This window comes from Aethalodelphis obliquidens, unplaced genomic scaffold (genome assembly GCF_003676395.1).
Source record: "Aethalodelphis obliquidens isolate GAN/ISIS:26980383/991018 unplaced genomic scaffold, ASM367639v1 scaffold27, whole genome shotgun sequence".
NCBI classification, from domain to species: domain Eukaryota; kingdom Metazoa; phylum Chordata; class Mammalia; order Artiodactyla; family Delphinidae; genus Aethalodelphis; species Aethalodelphis obliquidens.
The window spans coordinates 14,164,936-14,183,831 of NW_020837971.1; the positions used below are offsets into that span (position 1 = coordinate 14,164,936).

An 18,896-nucleotide genomic window follows, 5' to 3' on the forward strand; every position below is an offset into this window, starting at 1 on the left:
CTCTCCTCCAGTTTCAGAACACAAGGCCACCCGCAATATTCATTTCTAAAAGAAAAAAACCACACTTTCTTAGGAATATTTACTTTAAAGCATGAAATTCTTTATGAGCTTACCTACAAAACAGAAATAGAGTTACATATGTCGAAAACAAATTTATGGTTTCCAAATGGTAAGGGGTGGGAGCGGAGGGATAAACTGGGAGACTGGGATTGACATATACACACTACTATATGTAAAATAGATAACTAATAAGGACCTACTGTATAGCACAGGGAGCTCTACCCAATACTCTGTAATGGCCTATATGGGAAAAGAATCTAAAAAAAGAGTGGATATACGTATACGTATAACTAATTCACTTTTGCTGTACACCTGAAACTAGCACAATATTGTAAATACCCCAATAAAAATTTTTAAAAACGAAATTCTTTAAAAGTACAAATAAAACTTAAAGCTCTTTTTGTTTTTTTTGAATTTTATTTATTTTTTTATTTAGCAGGTTCTTATTAGTTATCCATTTTATACATATTGGTGTATACATGTCAATCCCAATCTCCCAATTCATCCCACCACCACGCCCCCCTCCCCCCGCCGCTTTCCCCCATTGGTGTCCATACGTTTGTCCTCTACCTCTGTGTCTCTATTTCTGCCCTGCAAACCGGTTCATCTCATAATACCTAAGCCATCAGATTAGAGAGGGAAAAAAAAGAAAATGAAGCTCCAACTTCTCAGAACCTATTTCTACCTCGGCTCTTTGTAAAACTAGGCTGGCAATCAAATAAAGCAGTACTCGGGGAGAACTACTTTACCTTGGTCTCAGATATTATTAGCTACGTAGGACAAGTAAGGATACGACACACATCTTTAGTATGGCTGATGCCTCCAAGGTCATGAACTTCAAAACCCATCACAGGAAGCAGAATGCAGAGCCTCTAGCCAACCTGCATCCGGGTCTCACTCCCAACCCCACCAAGTGCCCACCACCCACTCGTGACGGGAACTCCCGTGACAGGAGTGCCCATGCTTCCACACTACATCACCCTGTAGGACCTCGACTCTTCGAAGGGGCGCCAATCACAGCCCTCATATCAGACTCTGTTTAACAGAGTTTCTAACTAGAATCTTCATATTCGAGACAGAAGGCAGCAGCAAAGAAATCCATGCCTAGACTCACGCTTACCTGGTGACTCATTAAGAGAGAAAACTTCAGAAAATCTGAACATTAACAGAAGGAGACTAGCATGAAAGGAACAAGGCTGTGCTGTTACCAAAAAGAATGGATTTTTTAAGAACATCCTATTGGATTTCCAAAAAGGCGGGTCTATAAGGCAGGTCTATGTAAGGCAGGTCTCCCAGCTCTTCCTCTGTGGGGTGGTTAGCGCAAGTGCGGACCACTCACCTCGGTCACAGGTGGGCCATTTCACAGCCTAGCGAGCATGTTCCCAGACACTAAGAACACGTGGCCACCAATATGAAATATTAAGATGCATAACCAAGCATGAAACGGACTCACGTTGAAGAAAAATCTAGTGCGAATGACCCCAAACTGCCCTTGAACCTTTCATGACCTGGACTCAGTTCCTTGTTCCTGTGAACCATCAGAAGATGGAGAAGAGGGGCTTCCCTGGCAGTCCAGTAGTTAAGACTCTGCGTTTGCACTGCAGGGGCTGTGGGTTTGATCCCTGGTAATAGAACTAGGACCCCGCATGACGCAGAAAAAAAAAAAAAAAAAAAAAACCCGAAGATGGAGAAGAAAGGGAAGGAGCATTTTCATTGGCACGAAAATGCCAACTAAAACTTCTGCCTGCCCGAGATCAGAGGGCACGCCTCTAAAAACCCAGAAAACCTATTTTTTACAAGCTTCTTAGACTTTAAGGGCAGGAACTGTGTGCCGGATGAGAGCCACTGAGGACGCTCAGGTTCCATCGGTCAGGTGGCGGGGGTGGGGGGTGGGGAGGTGACATGACCGGTGACAAAGCCTATCTATGTACCCCCTCGGGAGCCGTGACAGCGCATGCAAGCACACATCACCGGAGGGCCCTGGAAGCTTGTTAGAGAGTAGTAAACTCCCCTGCTTGGCTGAAATGTTAGCAAGGGTAATGATCAACTCACGTGAAATCTGTCGCCCCCAAAGTCAAAAATTCAGGGGAACATTTCAGATTGCACTTCAGAACGCCTCATAAATTAATGGAAGTCAGACACGAAAGTTTGTAACAGCTGGAACAGGTCAGGCGGAAAGAAAATGCAGCACTGGCATATGTGTTATGTGAATGTCCTAGAGTCCATACATTTGATATTTGGAAGGAAGAAGGGAAATGTTAATTAGGAGAAATTTCATACCGGCTTTAAATGTGCCATGGAGTCAGAGCTCTATTGTAAAACCCCGCTGGAATCAGAAATCACCCTCCCCGGACCCGGGTCGTGCCTTTCATCCTGCTATTTTATACTTGTTGATATGGGGCTTAATTGTTTTCATGTGTTGTTTCGTGCGATCTCTCCCCAGAATATAAAATCGAGAGCCAGGGTCATACTTGGTATTTCTACTGTGTGTGGTGCTAAGTTAACACTGGGGAATCAATAAAAATATCTAAGTCATCCCTCTGCCTTCTCTAAAAACCTTAAAGCAACTGTCCATAATTTTTAGACTGCTCTAGTTATAAGTATCTCAGGGGATGGTAGTCACTCTTGAAAGTCTCCACATTAATGTTTCTTATTCTCCTGATACAGGGGAAGCATTATTACAACTTGTATCTTTATTACCAGATCCAGATTTATCTCAAATCAGATCAAGTCCCCTGAACTGTAACCCTATGCAGACAGGGTCTGATACTCACATTAGTCTTTAAAGCAAACATCAGTCTTGCCTGCAGGTCCTTGAGAGAAAGGGATCCCCCTGGTCTCCTCCTTGACTGTCTTCATGCATTTGCTTCTGTCTTTTCTTTCCTTAGCATCTATTTCCTCATTTGAGTCTCTATGTGTCTCTTTAGCCTGCACTGGCTCTGTTATTCGTATTCAGTCCTTTTCATCTTTTCTCATAAATCATTCCTCCAGCTTCTTAATCAGGCTTAACTGCTGTTCCCCAGGATTATTTCAGTGTATCTGAGACACCAAAGCCAGGAGACCAGGAACCGCCCGTATCAGTGGGACAAAAAGATGCCTTTGTGTGAAAAGACTATGGTTCTCTCTCTCTCCCTCTCCGATATAAACATTCCAAGCATACTTATAAATAAGGGATGCTCTTCCCCTGCCGCTTCCTCCCCTGGGTGGGGCAGGGCGGTCCACTGCTCTGATGTCACAGGAGAAAACAGGTGAGGGATGGCATGGCGGCCTCAGTGCAGCTGGAGAAGCTGTCCCCAGACTGGCCTAGGTGGGTCCAGATACTGCATTATTCTGGTGACACGTGAAAGCCCCAGTTACTTACAGAGGCTGCTCTTCGGAATGGAGAGTTCACATAACAAATCCATCTTTGATCCAACAGACAGCCTATGGCCCCAAAGCCCCTGCAGCTATCAGGGAAACAGGGACACGGTGGGGAGACAGAGTTTATTTCACAAGACAAGTAGGAGAGCAGTGCACGTGGGGCCTCCCTCACTGGCTCCCAAGCCCTGGGCCGTGGAATCTAGACTCAAACTGGCCCTGGGAGCAAGCCACGTGATCAGTCCAGATCTCAGCCTCAGTTAATGCAGGTGCCAAATGCGTTTGTGCGAAAACTAAATGAGATCGTGTTATGGGGTCCTTAGCCCAGCGCCTGGCACACGATCAATGCTCCACTCATGGGCCTGTGGTGACTGCCACTGTTTCCCCACACACTTATCCCCCCAAAATAGAGACACAGAAGACCAGGAGGCCTCCCCATGTTCTGGTCATAGGTAACTTCCAATTCTTTGGAAGAGTCTCAGCTGAGAAGCAGTTTCTCCTTCTCTCCCACGTAGCCACGCCTGGAACATAGCAAGGGCAAAGGAAGCCCCGAGCACACCTGTGTTCTCCATGTTAGGATCTGAGACCTAGAGACCCGCGTGGCAGGCAGCCTGCCCTCCCAAGACCCTCCAGACCCTTGCCCGTCACCGTTGGCAACACCACCGTCCGGTTCTGGAGGAATCCCTAAGTTCCCTGCTGAGCCAGCCTGCCCAGGCCCTTGTACAGACCTGGACTGCCATTTTGAAGTCTCAGCAGTTATGGGGCAAGAGCTAAGGACTTGAGCTCTGGAGGCAAACTCCGTAAGTTCGAATCTTGGTTCAGCCACTTTGAACCAGGTACAAATGGACAAGTGACTTAGCCTTCCTGGACCCCAGTTTCCTCATCTGTCCCTGGGGAAAATCATGGTGGCCTCTCATAAGGTTGTTGCGGGGATTTAATGAATTCAAGGACGAAGCCCATGCCATATGGCACAAAGTGAGGGCCTGATTTCTGCCCCCTATAATTTCTAAGCCAGAGGGACCAGTTCCCACCTGGGCTACTGCAACACCTCTTGACAGTTGTCTCCATAATTCTACACTCCGCCCCTTCAGGACAATCCCCACACACATATCCCTTGAAGTAAAAAATCAAATCACGTCACTCCCTCCACTGGCTTTCCATTTGCCTACAAAGATCCCCTCAACTCATCTCCCACGCCTGCCCACCACACACCCCTTCTCTCTGATCCAGGACGTGGCCATGGCAAACCCACGAATTCCACTTTTTAAGTGGAATGCTCTCCCCTTGGACCTTCCCAAGGTTGACTCCTTTTTATCACTTGGGTCTCAGCTGCAAAAACACCACCCAGGAAGGCCTTCCCTGTTCTGCCCGCCCATTCCAAGGTGCCGTGCTCCACCCCGAGTCTCTCCCCAGCACGCCACCTGTTTTAGTGGACTCAGTGCACCCACTGTGCCACCTTGTTGACGCCTCTGCCCCTGTGTTTGGTGTGTATCTCCTCTGGCTGGAATGTGGGCTCCACGAAAGCCCGGACCTGATCGGTCTTGGCAAATGCTGGCCCCTCAGGACCTAGACAGTGCCTGACTTGTAGCAGACTCTCAAAAAGATGCAAGGAATTTTTGAAATGAGAATGAAGATCAGGCATCATGTACCCAGTGGAGTAAGACTTGAAGCTGGGGCACGATCAGAATAGCTGGGGACACTGGAGGCACTCAGGTGCCTTCAACCGCTCATTGACCATCTCTCTATATCATCATTTGTGGAACGTGATGGGCAAAAATTATGCACAAGACATCATTAAAGATAAAACACAGAGGCTATACAGAAATGCATCCTACAGCATTACATGCTGTGGGATGTACATCCTGTACATTAAATATAGACGTGAACTACACATCTGCTCAAAAGAGTCAACCTATGTGGTCAGATTTGTCGAGCCAAGCTGGAATCACAGATGCTGGGGGAGAGTGGCGGGGTGCGGGGGGGAGTGATGACATCCTATGACATTCCTTACCTTAAGGGGAAAAACAGGGATGGGGGACGAAATCTGAAATCTTGCCAAATTCGAATGCAGGTTTATTTCACGAAGGCACATGGAAAGAAGAGGTGGTGTCTGTTTCCCAGGACGCTCCATGCACACTTCTCTGCTCCTCTCTAAACTAGAAAGCAGGCCCCCCTTTGATCCCACTCACAAGTCACAAACACAGTCAGGATGCAGATTCTGCCCCCCCCTTCCCAAGTGGACGAGTAAAACACCCAGCTTCCTAGAGTGGGCTTCCTCTGACCTACACAATGCCGGCTGATTAGCCCCGCAGCCCTCCATGGAGAGGCCCGGTTCCTCCTCAGGGGTCCCCCCCATCTCCCCTAAGACTATTTCTGTCCAGGCCAGATTGCGGGCTTATCCCACCCCTGGAAGTCTTTGTTCTCATTTTCTCCCAGTGGTATTAGCTACTTGATTTCCCAGCAGAATTTCACTTTGTTATTTCTGGCCCCTCTCGCCAACCTTGCCGTGGGCCCCTTGCACAATTCCTCTAGCTCAACGGACGTTAGGGGATTTGCGTTTTTCAATGAAATAAAACTCAAGTTTTTTTATTTTATGGTGAATCTTATATTCTGAGGTTAAAACGTGTCTTGCTACAGAACACTCCTGATTCACTGGAAATGAAACCACATTTATTTCCCAATGTTTGGGATTTGTACTTTGAGACCCAGCTATTGTGATGATCAGGGTTACCTAATAACTCAGCAGTTGGAGAACAAGTAGAAATGGATTTTGTTGTCTTCGAAAGAAAATATAACACACGACTCAGGGGAAGCAGCAGCACGTCCTTGAGGACCACGGGATAAGTCAGCCAGAGAAGTCGGGAGGGGCTGGGGATGGAATCACAGTGGCAAATCAGAAAGAGGAGGTGAATTAAACTCTGCAACAAATCCTGGGCTGGTGATGGGAAGCATAGTTACCCAAAGATCTGCTTAAATACGCAAAGGCCATGAAACAAGTCTTAGGGCTCACCGTGGATTCATGCAGAAGAGGATCTGCTCCCAGGGAGCCCACTGGTCTGAACCTCTTCAGCCTGTCTCCTGCCACTCCCTGACCTGAGCTCCACCCACCAACCCCAGAGTCCTCTTGGGTCCTCATGAGTGACATGTTTTCCTTTGGCCTCCACGCCTTCAAAAACATTCCTCTCTACCTCTCTGTCACAGGTAGAGACGTCACTTCCTCCAGGAAGCCTTCCTGACCCATCAAGGCTGGGTGAGGTATGTGTGTTACCTTCTCTTCAGGGGCCCTGCATCTATCTTTTATGATACATCCTTTGTGCTGACTTTAGGCAAGGGCTTATCTACTTTACTTATTGTCGCATTGGCCTGAAGCTCCACGGAAGCAATGACCTTGTTCTTTCTGTCCAACACTTGTCAGCACTTAAGAGACACTCAGTAAGCATGATTCACTAACAAATGACTGACAGGGGAACCAAAAATACAAACCGCTCAATGAGTCAAGAACTTTCTTCATTTTTTTCTAAGAGGAAGAAACTCATCAAAAACGGAGGTTAACAAAAAGCCAGGAGGCCCCCCAAAGAAGGGAAGATATTAGGAAGATAAGAACAGTGCATTTTAGGAGAGACCCAATGTAGAGACCCACATGTAAAAGCTAAAAGGACTGAAAGTTGGATACTTTTCAAAGAGTTCCACAAGAATCCAAAGTCTATCAGAACGTAAGAAGGACAGAGCCGTAAAATGCCAGACCGGTTGCCCTATATTAAACCAAACTGCACAAGGCACAAAGAGAAAAATCCAGCCCTTTCACTAAGCAGGATGAAGATACAGCACAGATTTATAGGTACAAGATCAAGAAATCTAAAGCAAGGCAGGAGATGCAGCTTTCAAGAGACATCAAAGGTAACATTCTTTAATTATACAACAGAAAGGAGGGGGCCAAGTATAATGTTGCCTCTGTTAGAAAAGAGGCTGGAAGGCGGTTAGCAGATGGCTATGAAATGGCAGGCATTGCTGTGTTTCTCGTGCTTTTTCTCAAGGAAGGAGGGAGGGAAAGAAATCATAAGCAACTAAAAACATTGCCGCTTGTGTTGGGTGGTGGGCGGGTGGCCAAATTAGAAAAGGAAAATAACTCCGCGGAATATTTAAACAACTGGATTCATGATCCCGATCTATTTCTCGATGGAGGATTCCACGACCATGGATTACACGCATACTTGCACACTAATGAGTGGGAAAGATGCTACCGAGATCGTAAATTGCCTAGAGACGAATCACCGAAATTTGCTAAAGGGGAAAACAAATATCATGGTCACCTTAGCTACAGGAAAAGAGACCTACCCCTTCGATTTCAGACAGGCTTCAAAACACGCAGGAGGGGCGAATCTCCTGTGAGAATCCCGTGGTGTTTACAATGAGTTGGTCCTCATCTAACTCTGGGAGCAAAGTGTCAATCTCCTCCAAAGTACCGCATCCCACCTCGTCTGAGCATCCTGGCAGCTTTAAGTGTGCTATAGGTGGGCAGAAGCAAATATTCTTGCTGTTTATAAATGTATAAATGTGTTATAAACACTTGAAACCCTGCTTACGTTCGTTCAGAAAGGATGGGGGAGGGGAGTCAGTGTGGATCAGAGGTTGCATATAACGAGTGAATTATAAAACGGATGCAGAACATTCAGTCTCTTCAGTTTGCCAAGGAGCCACCTCTGACCGGCAGGCACCGGACTAACGTCATCTCCGGTGTGACTGAGGCCAAGCAAGGAACCGCTCATCCCTTCTCTGCATTAACAAGCCCTCCCAGTCCTGCCTAGGAACTCTGGTGGATAGAAGAACAAAGCACTGCCCGGACTATCACCTTTATCCTAAAGGAGATCCGGCCAACACACACGGACCACCCAAGGATATAGCTGTGATGTGTTTCAGGGTGAGAGTTACACGTGAACTTGGAGTGCAGGGTAGGGAAAGATCCTTGTGAGATAGGACTTAGAGAAGTCTTTCACAGGAAGTGCATCTTTAGTAAAGAATAAGTAGGACGTGAAGGTGAGGAGGAAAGCCAAGAATTATTCTGGGAGGACAACACTGTGAGCAGGGCAGCCTGAGCAGTGGACTTCAGGAGCCAGACTTGCCTGCAGGGGGCACTATGTGGACAACAGAGGGTGAGAGGGCAGGGCCAGGGCACCGACAGGCCAACTGGTTCTCTCTAGAACATGATCTCCCTTTGCCTTTCCTTTCTATTCCTCTCCTGGAGGAATGGCCTTCAGGCTTCTCCCTGGTCCCCTCTAATAAGTATGTCCTAGTAAGTAATTCAGTGGATAAAATCAATAGCTCATTTTTCCAAAGGTCACATGCTCCTCTCCGCATTGGGTCCCAGTTTCAGTCGTTATCTCAGAAGACCCATGCGTGGAATCACAGTCACGTCAAGTATGAGAGTAGTCAAGATTCAGCGGGGAGAGTGGAATCTGGAGCCCCCTCAAAATGATCCCTAAGGGCTTCCCTGGTGGCGCAGTGGTTGAGAGTCCGCCTGCCGATGCAGGGGACGCGGGTTCGTGCCCCGGTCCAGGAAGATCCCACATGCCGCGGAGCGGCTGGGCCCGTGATCCATGGCCGCTGAGCCTGCGCGTCCGGAGCCTGTGCTCCACAACGGGAGAGGCCACAACAGTGAGAGGCCCGCGTGCCGCAAAAAAAAAAAAAAAAAAAAAGATCCCTAAATTTCTACTGCTTTCTGCAGAGTTGCACTGCAATGTAGCTCTGTAAAAAAAAAAATCTATGGAACTGGCTCACTGTTGCTGGTCTTAAAACATTACCTCCAGGTTGTTGAAAGAAAGCTTGGAACCTTACATTGAATTTCTAAGAGGACAAAAATTAGCAGGGAGCTATCCTTAAGCTCACGAGTAAGTTTTGCAAAACTTCCTAGACTTGCCTGCATCTCCCCACTCCAGCTTCCTTACAATTCAAGACGACCAGCCCAGGATACAAGACACTTGGCAAAGCCCCCAGAGTATGACCCAACCTCAGTCTTTCTGGTAAAACCCTCTAGTTTTCAAGGGGGGAAAAAAAAAACAATCCCAACACTCCTGATTGGCTTGTCAACTGTTCTCCAAAGACAGAAACGACAGCCTGGATGAGAACAGAGCTGTGTGCTAGGGGAACTGTCACCGCCTTTGCAGTTTGGTCAACACCAAACTGTTCACTTGTGCCTCGTAGGCATCTTTGTCTTTCACAGCCTCCAGATGACACTCCAAGAGCAAAAGAAACATGAGCAGGTACGTCTATTAAATATGTAAAATACACCTCTTCCCTTCCCCTCACTTAGCAAACGTATTTCTAAAGAGTGTGGAAAGTCACCCAATATAAAGACAGACAGGTAGAAGAAACATCTTCCATGCCCTTTTTTTTTTTTTTTAGCACATCAGAAGGCAAGTGGGCTCAGCACATCAGCTTTCCACAGAAGACAAATGCCAGCCAATTAAAAATTCAGTTTCTTTTCTTTAAGCTAATTCCTCAGGTTTTGCTAATTAGCAACTAATAGTTCTGTCATCCGAGCTGGGAAACATAAGGAAGAATACCAGCGGTATGTTTTCAATCAAAGCATTTACATGGAGGAATGAATCATATTTTCCAGGAGGAATTACTGCTTGGGAGCAGTTGGGGGCAGAAGCAAAGCAGTCTTCACACAACTATAAAACTGTAAAAGAGACCTGAAATTTTAGAAAAGGGGGCATCTTTCTAAACCCTCCCCGCCTTTAACAAAACCAGCAGGGGATCTGTATGACATGACTGGTGATTCCAAGAAACTCCCCACCAAGACCCCTGCAGGGACCGTTAAAAAAACTGGACTCCGCACAGTGAGACAGAAGACAATGCAACACATGTTTTCTGTAATGGGGAAGAGAATAAAAGTTAAGTGTCGGCCAGGGTACAGGAATGCTTTAACTATTATGTCACCTGCCTTGTAAGTTTATAAAAGAAGAAATGCACAGTGGTTAAGTGAAGGCGGGGGGCGGGGGGTGATGGTGGTTTGAAATATCTGGCTACAGATGAAGCAGGAGTAGAATAAAACTGCTGAGAAATCTCTGGGCCGGAGATGGGGATCCTTATCCTGACTCCAGGACAAGGAGGTCAGACTCCCCAAATCTGGCCCCTCCCGTGCTCTCCCCAATTATAAAGCGTTAGTGATCCTGCAGCAGCCAGCCTGTCAGCACCACCCCAGGTCTGAGCCATGCAGCTTGAACATCAACTTTCCTGCCTTGACATACACCCCATCCACAGCTACCCTTGGCGAGACAAACCCCCCGATCCCCCAGTGAGGATTTTATTCCAAACACATGTTGCAAATGTTTGAAGTGTCCGCTATCCTGGGGTTTTCTTTTTCCTTTTTTTTTTTAAGTGCAACCCACAAAACCGAAAATACTTTGAATCCCGCCTAAGTGCAATTTGTGAAGATGCAACATTGCCTACCCAAGGATAACAGAGTGTTGTGCAATAAAAATTTTACAGATGTCCTTCTGAGGGGAAAAGCGATTTTCCCTTTTCCGGTCTTACAGGAAGCCTGCCCACACGTTAGAAATACAAAGTTAGTATATATAGAAGCACAAATTAGGCATCTTGGAACGTCTGCATTTTCCAACCACAGAGAAACGCAGGAATTACTGTGAGAGTTCACATGCCCAGATACACTGGATTAGAGGAGTCTTTCCCCTCCGACCGTCTGGTGGGGCTGGCAGACGACTCAAAGGAAAAGGGAACGGCCTGAAAAGATGCTCTGAACCGCCAGCTACCGAAGGTCTGCAATGAACTTATGTTCTAGACAAGGCTGCCGACTGAGACAAGGTAAAGAAACGTGGCCAAACTTTTACGTCTCATTTAAAAAAGAGGGTACTTTTCTCACACACTAAAAGATTCTTAGAAGATGTGTCAGTTTCAGCTTCCCATCAGTCGTTTATCTGGATAATTAAATCCACGGGAGGTGGATAAATATTATTACAAGGTACCTAAAAAAACGTTCATTATACTGGTAGAAGATGAAATAAGCCAACAGGGTTCTAGAAAAGTCATATCCCACTGACCCCTTGAGGCTTAGTTTTAGGACATCTTTAAATTATTTACCATGAACACCTAACCCTATACTTTTTTATTTTTCCACATGTATTAAGTTTGTACTTGTTACATAAAACACTTTCTGCTAGGAATTTAAAAGGTTAAAACTCCAACTCACGTAAAAGCTTTAAAATTTCTCTACTCCCCAAACAGGAAAAAAATGATAGTCGGCCCACTAAGGTTCATCGAGAAAGGATTCTGTTCACAGGGCCATGGCACCCCTTGCTAACCACACACCCTTTCCCTAAGGGTTACAACTCACTCCATCTGTAACCTGTATTTATAGAAGATGCTAACCTCAGGGACGGAGGAAAGCAGGTCTGGCGCAGACAAGCCAGTCTGCACTGAACCGAACACAGCTGCAACTCTGATAAAAAAAAAACAAACGTCGGGGGCTTCCTTGGTGGTGCAGTGGTTGAGAGTCCGCCTGCCGATGCACGGGACGCGGGTTCGTGCCCCGGTCCGGGAAGATCCCACATGCCGCGGAGCGGCTGGGCCCGTGAGCCATGGCTGCTGAGCCTGCGCGTCCGGAGCCTGTGCTCCGCAACGGGAGACGCCGCAACAGTGAGAGGCCTGCGTACCAAAAAAAAAAACAAAAAAAAAAACACGTCGGTTTGGAGAGTGAACGCATCACTTACAGATGGTGGTGAGGGCATGGATGATGATGATGACGACGGAACGGAAGGAGGGGCAAGAAGGAGGAAGGAACAGGAGAAGCAAGATGGGGCAGAGGAGAAACAGCTACTGTAATGATTCCGATGCATTCGCCATGAGCCAGAGATGGTACTCAGTATTTTATTGGCATTGTCTCGCTTAATTGTCACAAGGACGCCATGGGACTGGGGGTCTTACATCACTCCCGTTCAACAGTTAGGAAGGGATCCTTAGAGGGGCCTGAGAGCACAAGCCTACTTGGCAACGGTCACACGGCCAGTAGGCGGCGAGGCTGGAAGCTGAGTGCCCTGGTTGCTGAGCTATAATCCCTAGGTCTCCCCATCCATGCGATGTAGGTAACGGTAGCATTTATTCACGTCCAATGAGTGAGTACGTTGAGAGGGTGGGTCAAAATGGCGTTTGGTGACAGACAACCTACCTCGGTTATAAATTACCGTGTGATCTTAACAGTGATTTGAAAATGCAGTGGGAAAAGCTGAAGCATAACCAACCTATGGGTGCGATGTCCCCTAAACAGGTGACAGTGGACAGTTCCAAGAGCCACCGAGAGTTCTTCAATGCCCTGGACTAGTTCGTACTCCACTGGAGGCCCGGGAGGGGGGGTGTCGCACACACGGACCACCGAGAGGGGAGGAGGGCCTCAGATGTGCCGAGATCGCGGCCCCTCAGACGACGGGGAGAGAATTCAATGGGCAAACCGTTAGAACAAACGGGCCGAGGGCAAGCTGCAAGCTGGACGGCACAGACAGGAAGTTAGCAGTCACCTGCCTACTTCGGGCAGCGGTCCTGACCAATTAAATACCTCACCAATTAGCGGGCATCTGGAATCGAACACACAACACAAATATGAGATGGGGAAAGTTGGAAAGTTGTGTTCCCATGGAAGGGCAAAAACAAGACAGGGAACGTGTGGCGAATAATCTGGACTCGATCTTTTCTCAAAAGTAAGCGCACTCTCCGGGAATATTAACATAGGTCGAGAGTACGTACAGTCCCTCCAATTTTCTGCATGGATGAGATCTAATGCAGACCCATCCACAAAAATACAACGTAGGAAACTTAGGCATGTGCTCGGAGAAAAACCCTACCCACACTGTTGTAAACTCTCGTTCCGAAAATAAAGGAGAAATCAAATAAAATGAAAGAAACCTCTAAAGAGGGAAGGAAAGGAACATACACACTACACCTCCTCCTTATTTCTGTATCTGTGAAAGTAACAACTGTAGCCACAGGGCTGATAAGCACTTTTTAAACAGAGAAGTTGTAGCCTTTTTTAAAAGCGAACAAGAAGCCATCAGACCTTTTCCTCCATGCCTCTGACCACTTAAAAGAAATCTCCCTCCACCGAAGAAAATAATGTATCTTCCATCCTTACCAACAATATACTCTCGTTGGGGGGAGGAAGAAGGAGCGTTTACTGAGACTGAAGGTTGTGCGAAGCTCTTTGATCTGCACCCTGATGAGTGAACATTCCCCTCTGCTTCAAGCCAACTAATGAAGGGATGAAATTAGCTTTTATCCTGGGCACTTTCTTGAGCCAAAAACCATGCACTAATCAGCTGTCCTCACTCATCAGTCATCTGGCTAATGACCTTTTGCCTTAAAACACTAAAATTTCTGAACGATGTGGAAAAAGGGAAACGCAAACCAGTCCCCCCTCCCTGGAGCGCGATGGTCCATCTGGAGTCGGAGCAGGTCTGTATCCTGGCAAGGTGATAAATCTGTAATCAAGAGCTGCAAGCCTGAGCATCTCAATATGAACTTCATTACTCCACCACTGAATTACATGTCTTTTAACTAGAACCAGGCCAGAAATAAACTGAACCCTTGTATATGTTCCTTTACGTTTCTGCCTTGGGAGAAAACCGTTGTATAGGTGTGTTCGGAGCCCTCATTAATTTCTTAAACTTTCTGAGTGACGGAAAAGGAGCTTTCCGAGGTCTTCTGGTCTGCTGATTCCAGAAGAAGGTAGGACACATGGAAAAATCTTCCATAGGAAGGGATTCAGCCTCGGTTGGTTAGAAGAGGTTTGTTCCTCCTCAACAATGAAGCAAAAAAACAAACACACACAAGTCACTGAAAAGGGGGAATGGCTGCCGTTAAAGACATCTGCTAATGCCTCCCACTTCAGTAACTGCCCCCCTCTACCAGTCTTCCTCTAGCAGCATCTACTTGGGCGGAGCAAACCTGGTTCTAGCTCCCGGGAAAGGTCCACGTGGATTAACCACAGATGGACACCTTCCTGACGGCGGCCCTCCAACCCCCTGCGAGGCCTGAGAGCTGCTTAGGGATGCACGGAAATGGCTTTCCCTAAAGAGAGGCATGGACAGGATGTGGGAGAAGTAAGCAGTAAAGCAGACAGTCAATTAAACGTTTGTATAAATTCCATTTGTATAAATTAATACACGCCAAATACCTCATTCATTAAGCGCATGCACACACGTGCCCACACACGCCCACACACGCAGAGCCTGCCGCGGCTCCTACGGCAAGTGCCACGGGGAGGGGACCACTTACGGTAGTGAGGCTCCATGTAGCCGTTCCTGGGGTCCATGGCGAACACAGCGCCGCGGTAGGGGACGGAGGGCTCGGCCAGGTGGGGCAGGGACCCATGGATCTCCTTCTTGATCAGCGAGGCCCTCTCGTCGCTGGATGTCGAAGGTTCCTCGCTGATCTTGCCAAGCCCCGGCACGCTCTGTGGCTGCATGGTGACTGCGTTTCTTCTCTCTCTGTGATAGGTCTGTCCAGGACTTTCATCCTCTGAAGAAGGAAGGGAAACGGAAACTCTGTGAGCGGCCATCAACTAGGGCTCCCTCTCCGTCCATCTACCCCCGCAAAAGAAGCCTATTTCTCATTCTTGGCAACTCTGAAAGCTACACCACGACGGGACAGTCTCAAGCCAACACTGCTTATGAATGAGGGTCCAAGATACGAATCGAAGGAGGAAGGCGGGCAGGAAATGAGCCTATTCACTTGAGATGTAGGGGGTCAGCAAATTCTCATCCCCGGTTTCCAGCCGAATCTGCCAGGGAGGCTCAGCGGGGACTCTCCAGTATCCCCGCGGGTCCCACATGGAACTGGAAGTTTCGCCAGCCTAGGGCTGTGGATGTCCAGTTTCCCCTGGTCCGAGGAAGCCAGGTCTCCGGGTGATCTGGGAAGCGAGGGACCTCTGTTCCTCAGAAGAGGACCCGTTAGAAAGCGATCCCAAAGTGCTTGTGATTTGGGGTTTTTTTGAAGTCAGATTTGTGACCCACTGAGAGATGAAACAGAGCCAGACATGGGACAGAAAACCCATTGGTTCCAAGGGATAAAGATGCCAATCATGGAAACCTATAGTGCCCCTTGCAGGACACTTCCTGCTTCCGCCCACAGAGCAGAGCTGAGGGCTAAGACGAAAACGGGGTGAGGCTACGGGTGTGGAGGACATCAGTCACACTGATCTACATCCATGCTCTGGTGGGCTCCAGACGTCACTTCCAACATGTAAGCAATGGCTTGCTGAAATGCCAGCTCCCTAATACTTCTCCTTTTCATCTGTAAGAACTTTCCATCTGTCCACTATGATTCTCTGCCAATGTGATTGGATGACCTTTCTGTAATAGCAGATCAAAGAGCCGAGGCATAAAATCAAACTGAGCGGGCGATCGGAACCCACAACTAGTGGACCGCTTCATCTGTTAGAATCATACACACACTCTAAACTACGCCCACACAAGCTCTGTGTTTAATCCACAGACTGTGCTCTGGCAGACAAGTGCTGATAGAAACCAAGCTGTTGGGACACTGCTTAGACACCTCGTTTGAAAGCTGTTTCCCGTTCCTGATTCTCAAAACAAAAACTATATTTGGGTATAAATAATAATACTGTTGTACTATTTAGATGAGCAGATTTTGAACTCATCTAATCTCAGTACACAAACCTCTCTTCAAAGTATCCCAGAAAGCAGGTATGTCTGGCTGAGAGCCTCTGAACAAAACAGAAGAAGTATGCTTTAGCAGTTTCACAGCTCTTTTGACAAATTCAGAAGAATAGCTATAAATTTGAATGAGCGTGAAAATACAAACTAAAGTAACAACTACTGTTTTGTGATGACTAATAATTTGAACTACCTAAAGCCAGTAGAAACTCTCATTTTTCTGCCTATGTTTGGGACTTGAAGAAATAAGCAATGTATTTTTTTTTTTTTTTTTTTAGCCTAGCAAATGACTTCCAAAACTGAACAGGCAATGCGGTATGTTCTGGACTTTATAGTAATTTTGCTGACTACTGCTGGATAACTGTGAAATATTATTCTAGCGTTATTCTGTGCAGATCCTCACCCCAAAACCTTGTAATGATGGGATAAATTATGAGTTTAATCTATCAAGTAACTACTAAAAAAGAAAATGGTGCAATCCCACATTTTCACCCATTGATCTTTACAAAAGCAATTCCAACCATGCTTTTGCTAATTTAAAAACAAACTCAAAAAAAAAAAAACCTACATTTTTATTTTCCCTTCTGACTAATACTTTTAGGCCCTAGGCCACTCCCATACTTCATCAGCAGTAAAGTTGCAGGCTATAGAACGAGGGTCTGCAGTGACGTAAAAGCAGAAAGGTGTCAGAAACACTTCAAAACTCTTAGTCGGTTTTATAAAAATTCCTATAATGCACAAATGACCAAAGTCATGTTTTCCACTAATTTGCGCCTACACAAATTCCCACTTCCAACCGTATAGCGCTGAGGGGCAAATTCTGCAGAAGGCACCTTCATCTGGAAAACCAGAAAGCCCCTATCAAATGGGGCTGTGACACATAATTAGCATTCTCTGGGCAAGATGACTAACCAAGCCCTACTAATCTGTTCCAGGTTTAAAACAGGATTCCCTTGACTTAATCTTCCTAGAAGAAATTAACTTTTCTTCTCTTAAAACGGCATCCCTATAACAGAGTGAGTTTCTTCGACACGATGCCTCTACGGATAGCATCTGCATCCAACTTCGTGAATCACTGAGTAATTGGCATGGTCTGATCACAGCCCTCCCACCTTCTCCCCACCGGTGGGCGAAGGAAGTCGTGCGGCGGGGTACGTGGAAACGGGGGGGGGGTGGTGACGTTTTAGCTAAAAATTATTTTCTTCGTGAGAGTTAACACAACATGCGTGAATATCAAATTATAACAAGAAATCAGCAAAGTTCAAACATTTGATACTGAAAACAAGAATGAATTCCCTTAGTAAAGTAGAATGCAGGCCAGAATTTTTTTTCACGTGGAAACTTTCATCAGACTGACTTTTACAAGAGTCAATGCTCCCAAATGTTCACCTCCCCTCCCCCTCCAGAACATTCCAGCAGACGATTATTTCATGAAGTTCATCTCGTGTACTGAGTTGATTCTGAGGGGCATTCAGATGAAAACTTGACAGTACACATGCCCCAGAATACAGACAGCTAAGAGGCTTGAAGGCGTGCACTCTACAGTGGAAAGGAAACTTTCCAAGCAATATTCCTGCCTGCTCTTATAAATTTAGCAACCACTTCAGCAAGCCAAAAAGACGAGAGCTGTCTAATCCTGCTCAGTTGAGCTGAGTTCAATAAAGTTTGAGAGTCAGAGCAGACAGGCTACGCCAGGCCAAATTATTGACAGAAACATACTGTCCACCATGGCAACAAGCAGAAGTCGGCTGCAAAAATGTAAGCAAACAGCCCAGTCCTCCAGAAGCATCTGCCAATGGACGTGAACAGCCAAACACAAGGCGACTGTTCATGCCTCTCTCCGTTCAACAGCTGCAAGCTCGGGGGTCACACTGAGACACGCAATTCACTAAAAGCTTCAGGAGAAAATTATTTTCAAAACTGTCATCGGGATCCCACTTGGGACCCCCTTGCCTTCTGTAGAGCTGTGCTCCAGGGGAAGTTAAGGAATTCCTAACGCCCTAGGGAGAGCTGCCCCTGCATCTCACTTTAGAAACTGTCGCAGATCTTCCACGCTCTTCCAAAGGCAACCCACATGGCATGGGACACGCTTAGTGCCAAAAACTCTCCAAACTCAGAAGTGGCCTCGTGGCCAACGCTGCTGAGACCGTTTACAGTGAAGGTTTAAAGGAAGTAATCGTGTTGCCTGAAGCAGGACTCAACACACACACGCCTGTGGACGCTCACAAACTCCTGGACGATTTCTCCTCGCGACCCAGGAAACAAGTGCTCTTTCGCCTCGGAATGGAAAGAACAGTTTCAGAGGATTCTTCAGATAGAAAAGTAAAACCCTACGCTGCATCACTAACTAGGAACACCTCCTGTCCCCCTGACCGAAATTAGCGGATGAGGAACTCCCGGGAGGTACACGTGCTCACCTCTGAAAGGAACACGGATTTTAAGCTGTCCCTTGAAATCCCGTTTTAGAAGCATCACTCCTCTCTTCCCCCAAGACACAGGAGACACAGAGCAAAAGAGATCAAAATACTTACAACTCGTCCCAGGCTCTGGCTAGCTACTTTCTGCAAACTTCTCTCGGTGGGCTTTCTCTAGCGGTGCAGACCCTCGAGGAACATTCTCGGTGTCTCCCTGCCCCCCTGCGCCTTGGCCCTCTCCCTCTCCCAGGCAGTGCTTGCTCCCATTAGAGGAATTAAAAGTGGTTGGAGCCATGCTAAATTTAACAAGCTCATTAGTATTCTTTCTGAGTGCTTCGGAGTGAACTCTCTCTATTCAAGCCCGCTCTCTCCAGCAGAAGGG

General features: G+C 47.0%; 1 protein-coding gene across 2 annotated transcripts in view; it reads right to left on the bottom strand.

Annotated features, from left to right (window-relative positions):
* GLI3 (GLI family zinc finger 3) overlaps window positions 1-18,896 on the bottom strand; it is a 286,282-nt gene that overhangs the window by 176,400 nt on the left and 90,986 nt on the right. For both annotated transcript variants that reach the window (XM_027123980.1, XM_027123981.1), the window contains exon 3: window positions 14,701-14,943. In XM_027123980.1, coding sequence (XP_026979781.1) covers window positions 14,701-14,943 — 243 coding nt within the window. The remainder of the gene's footprint in view (window positions 1-14,700; window positions 14,944-18,896) is intronic.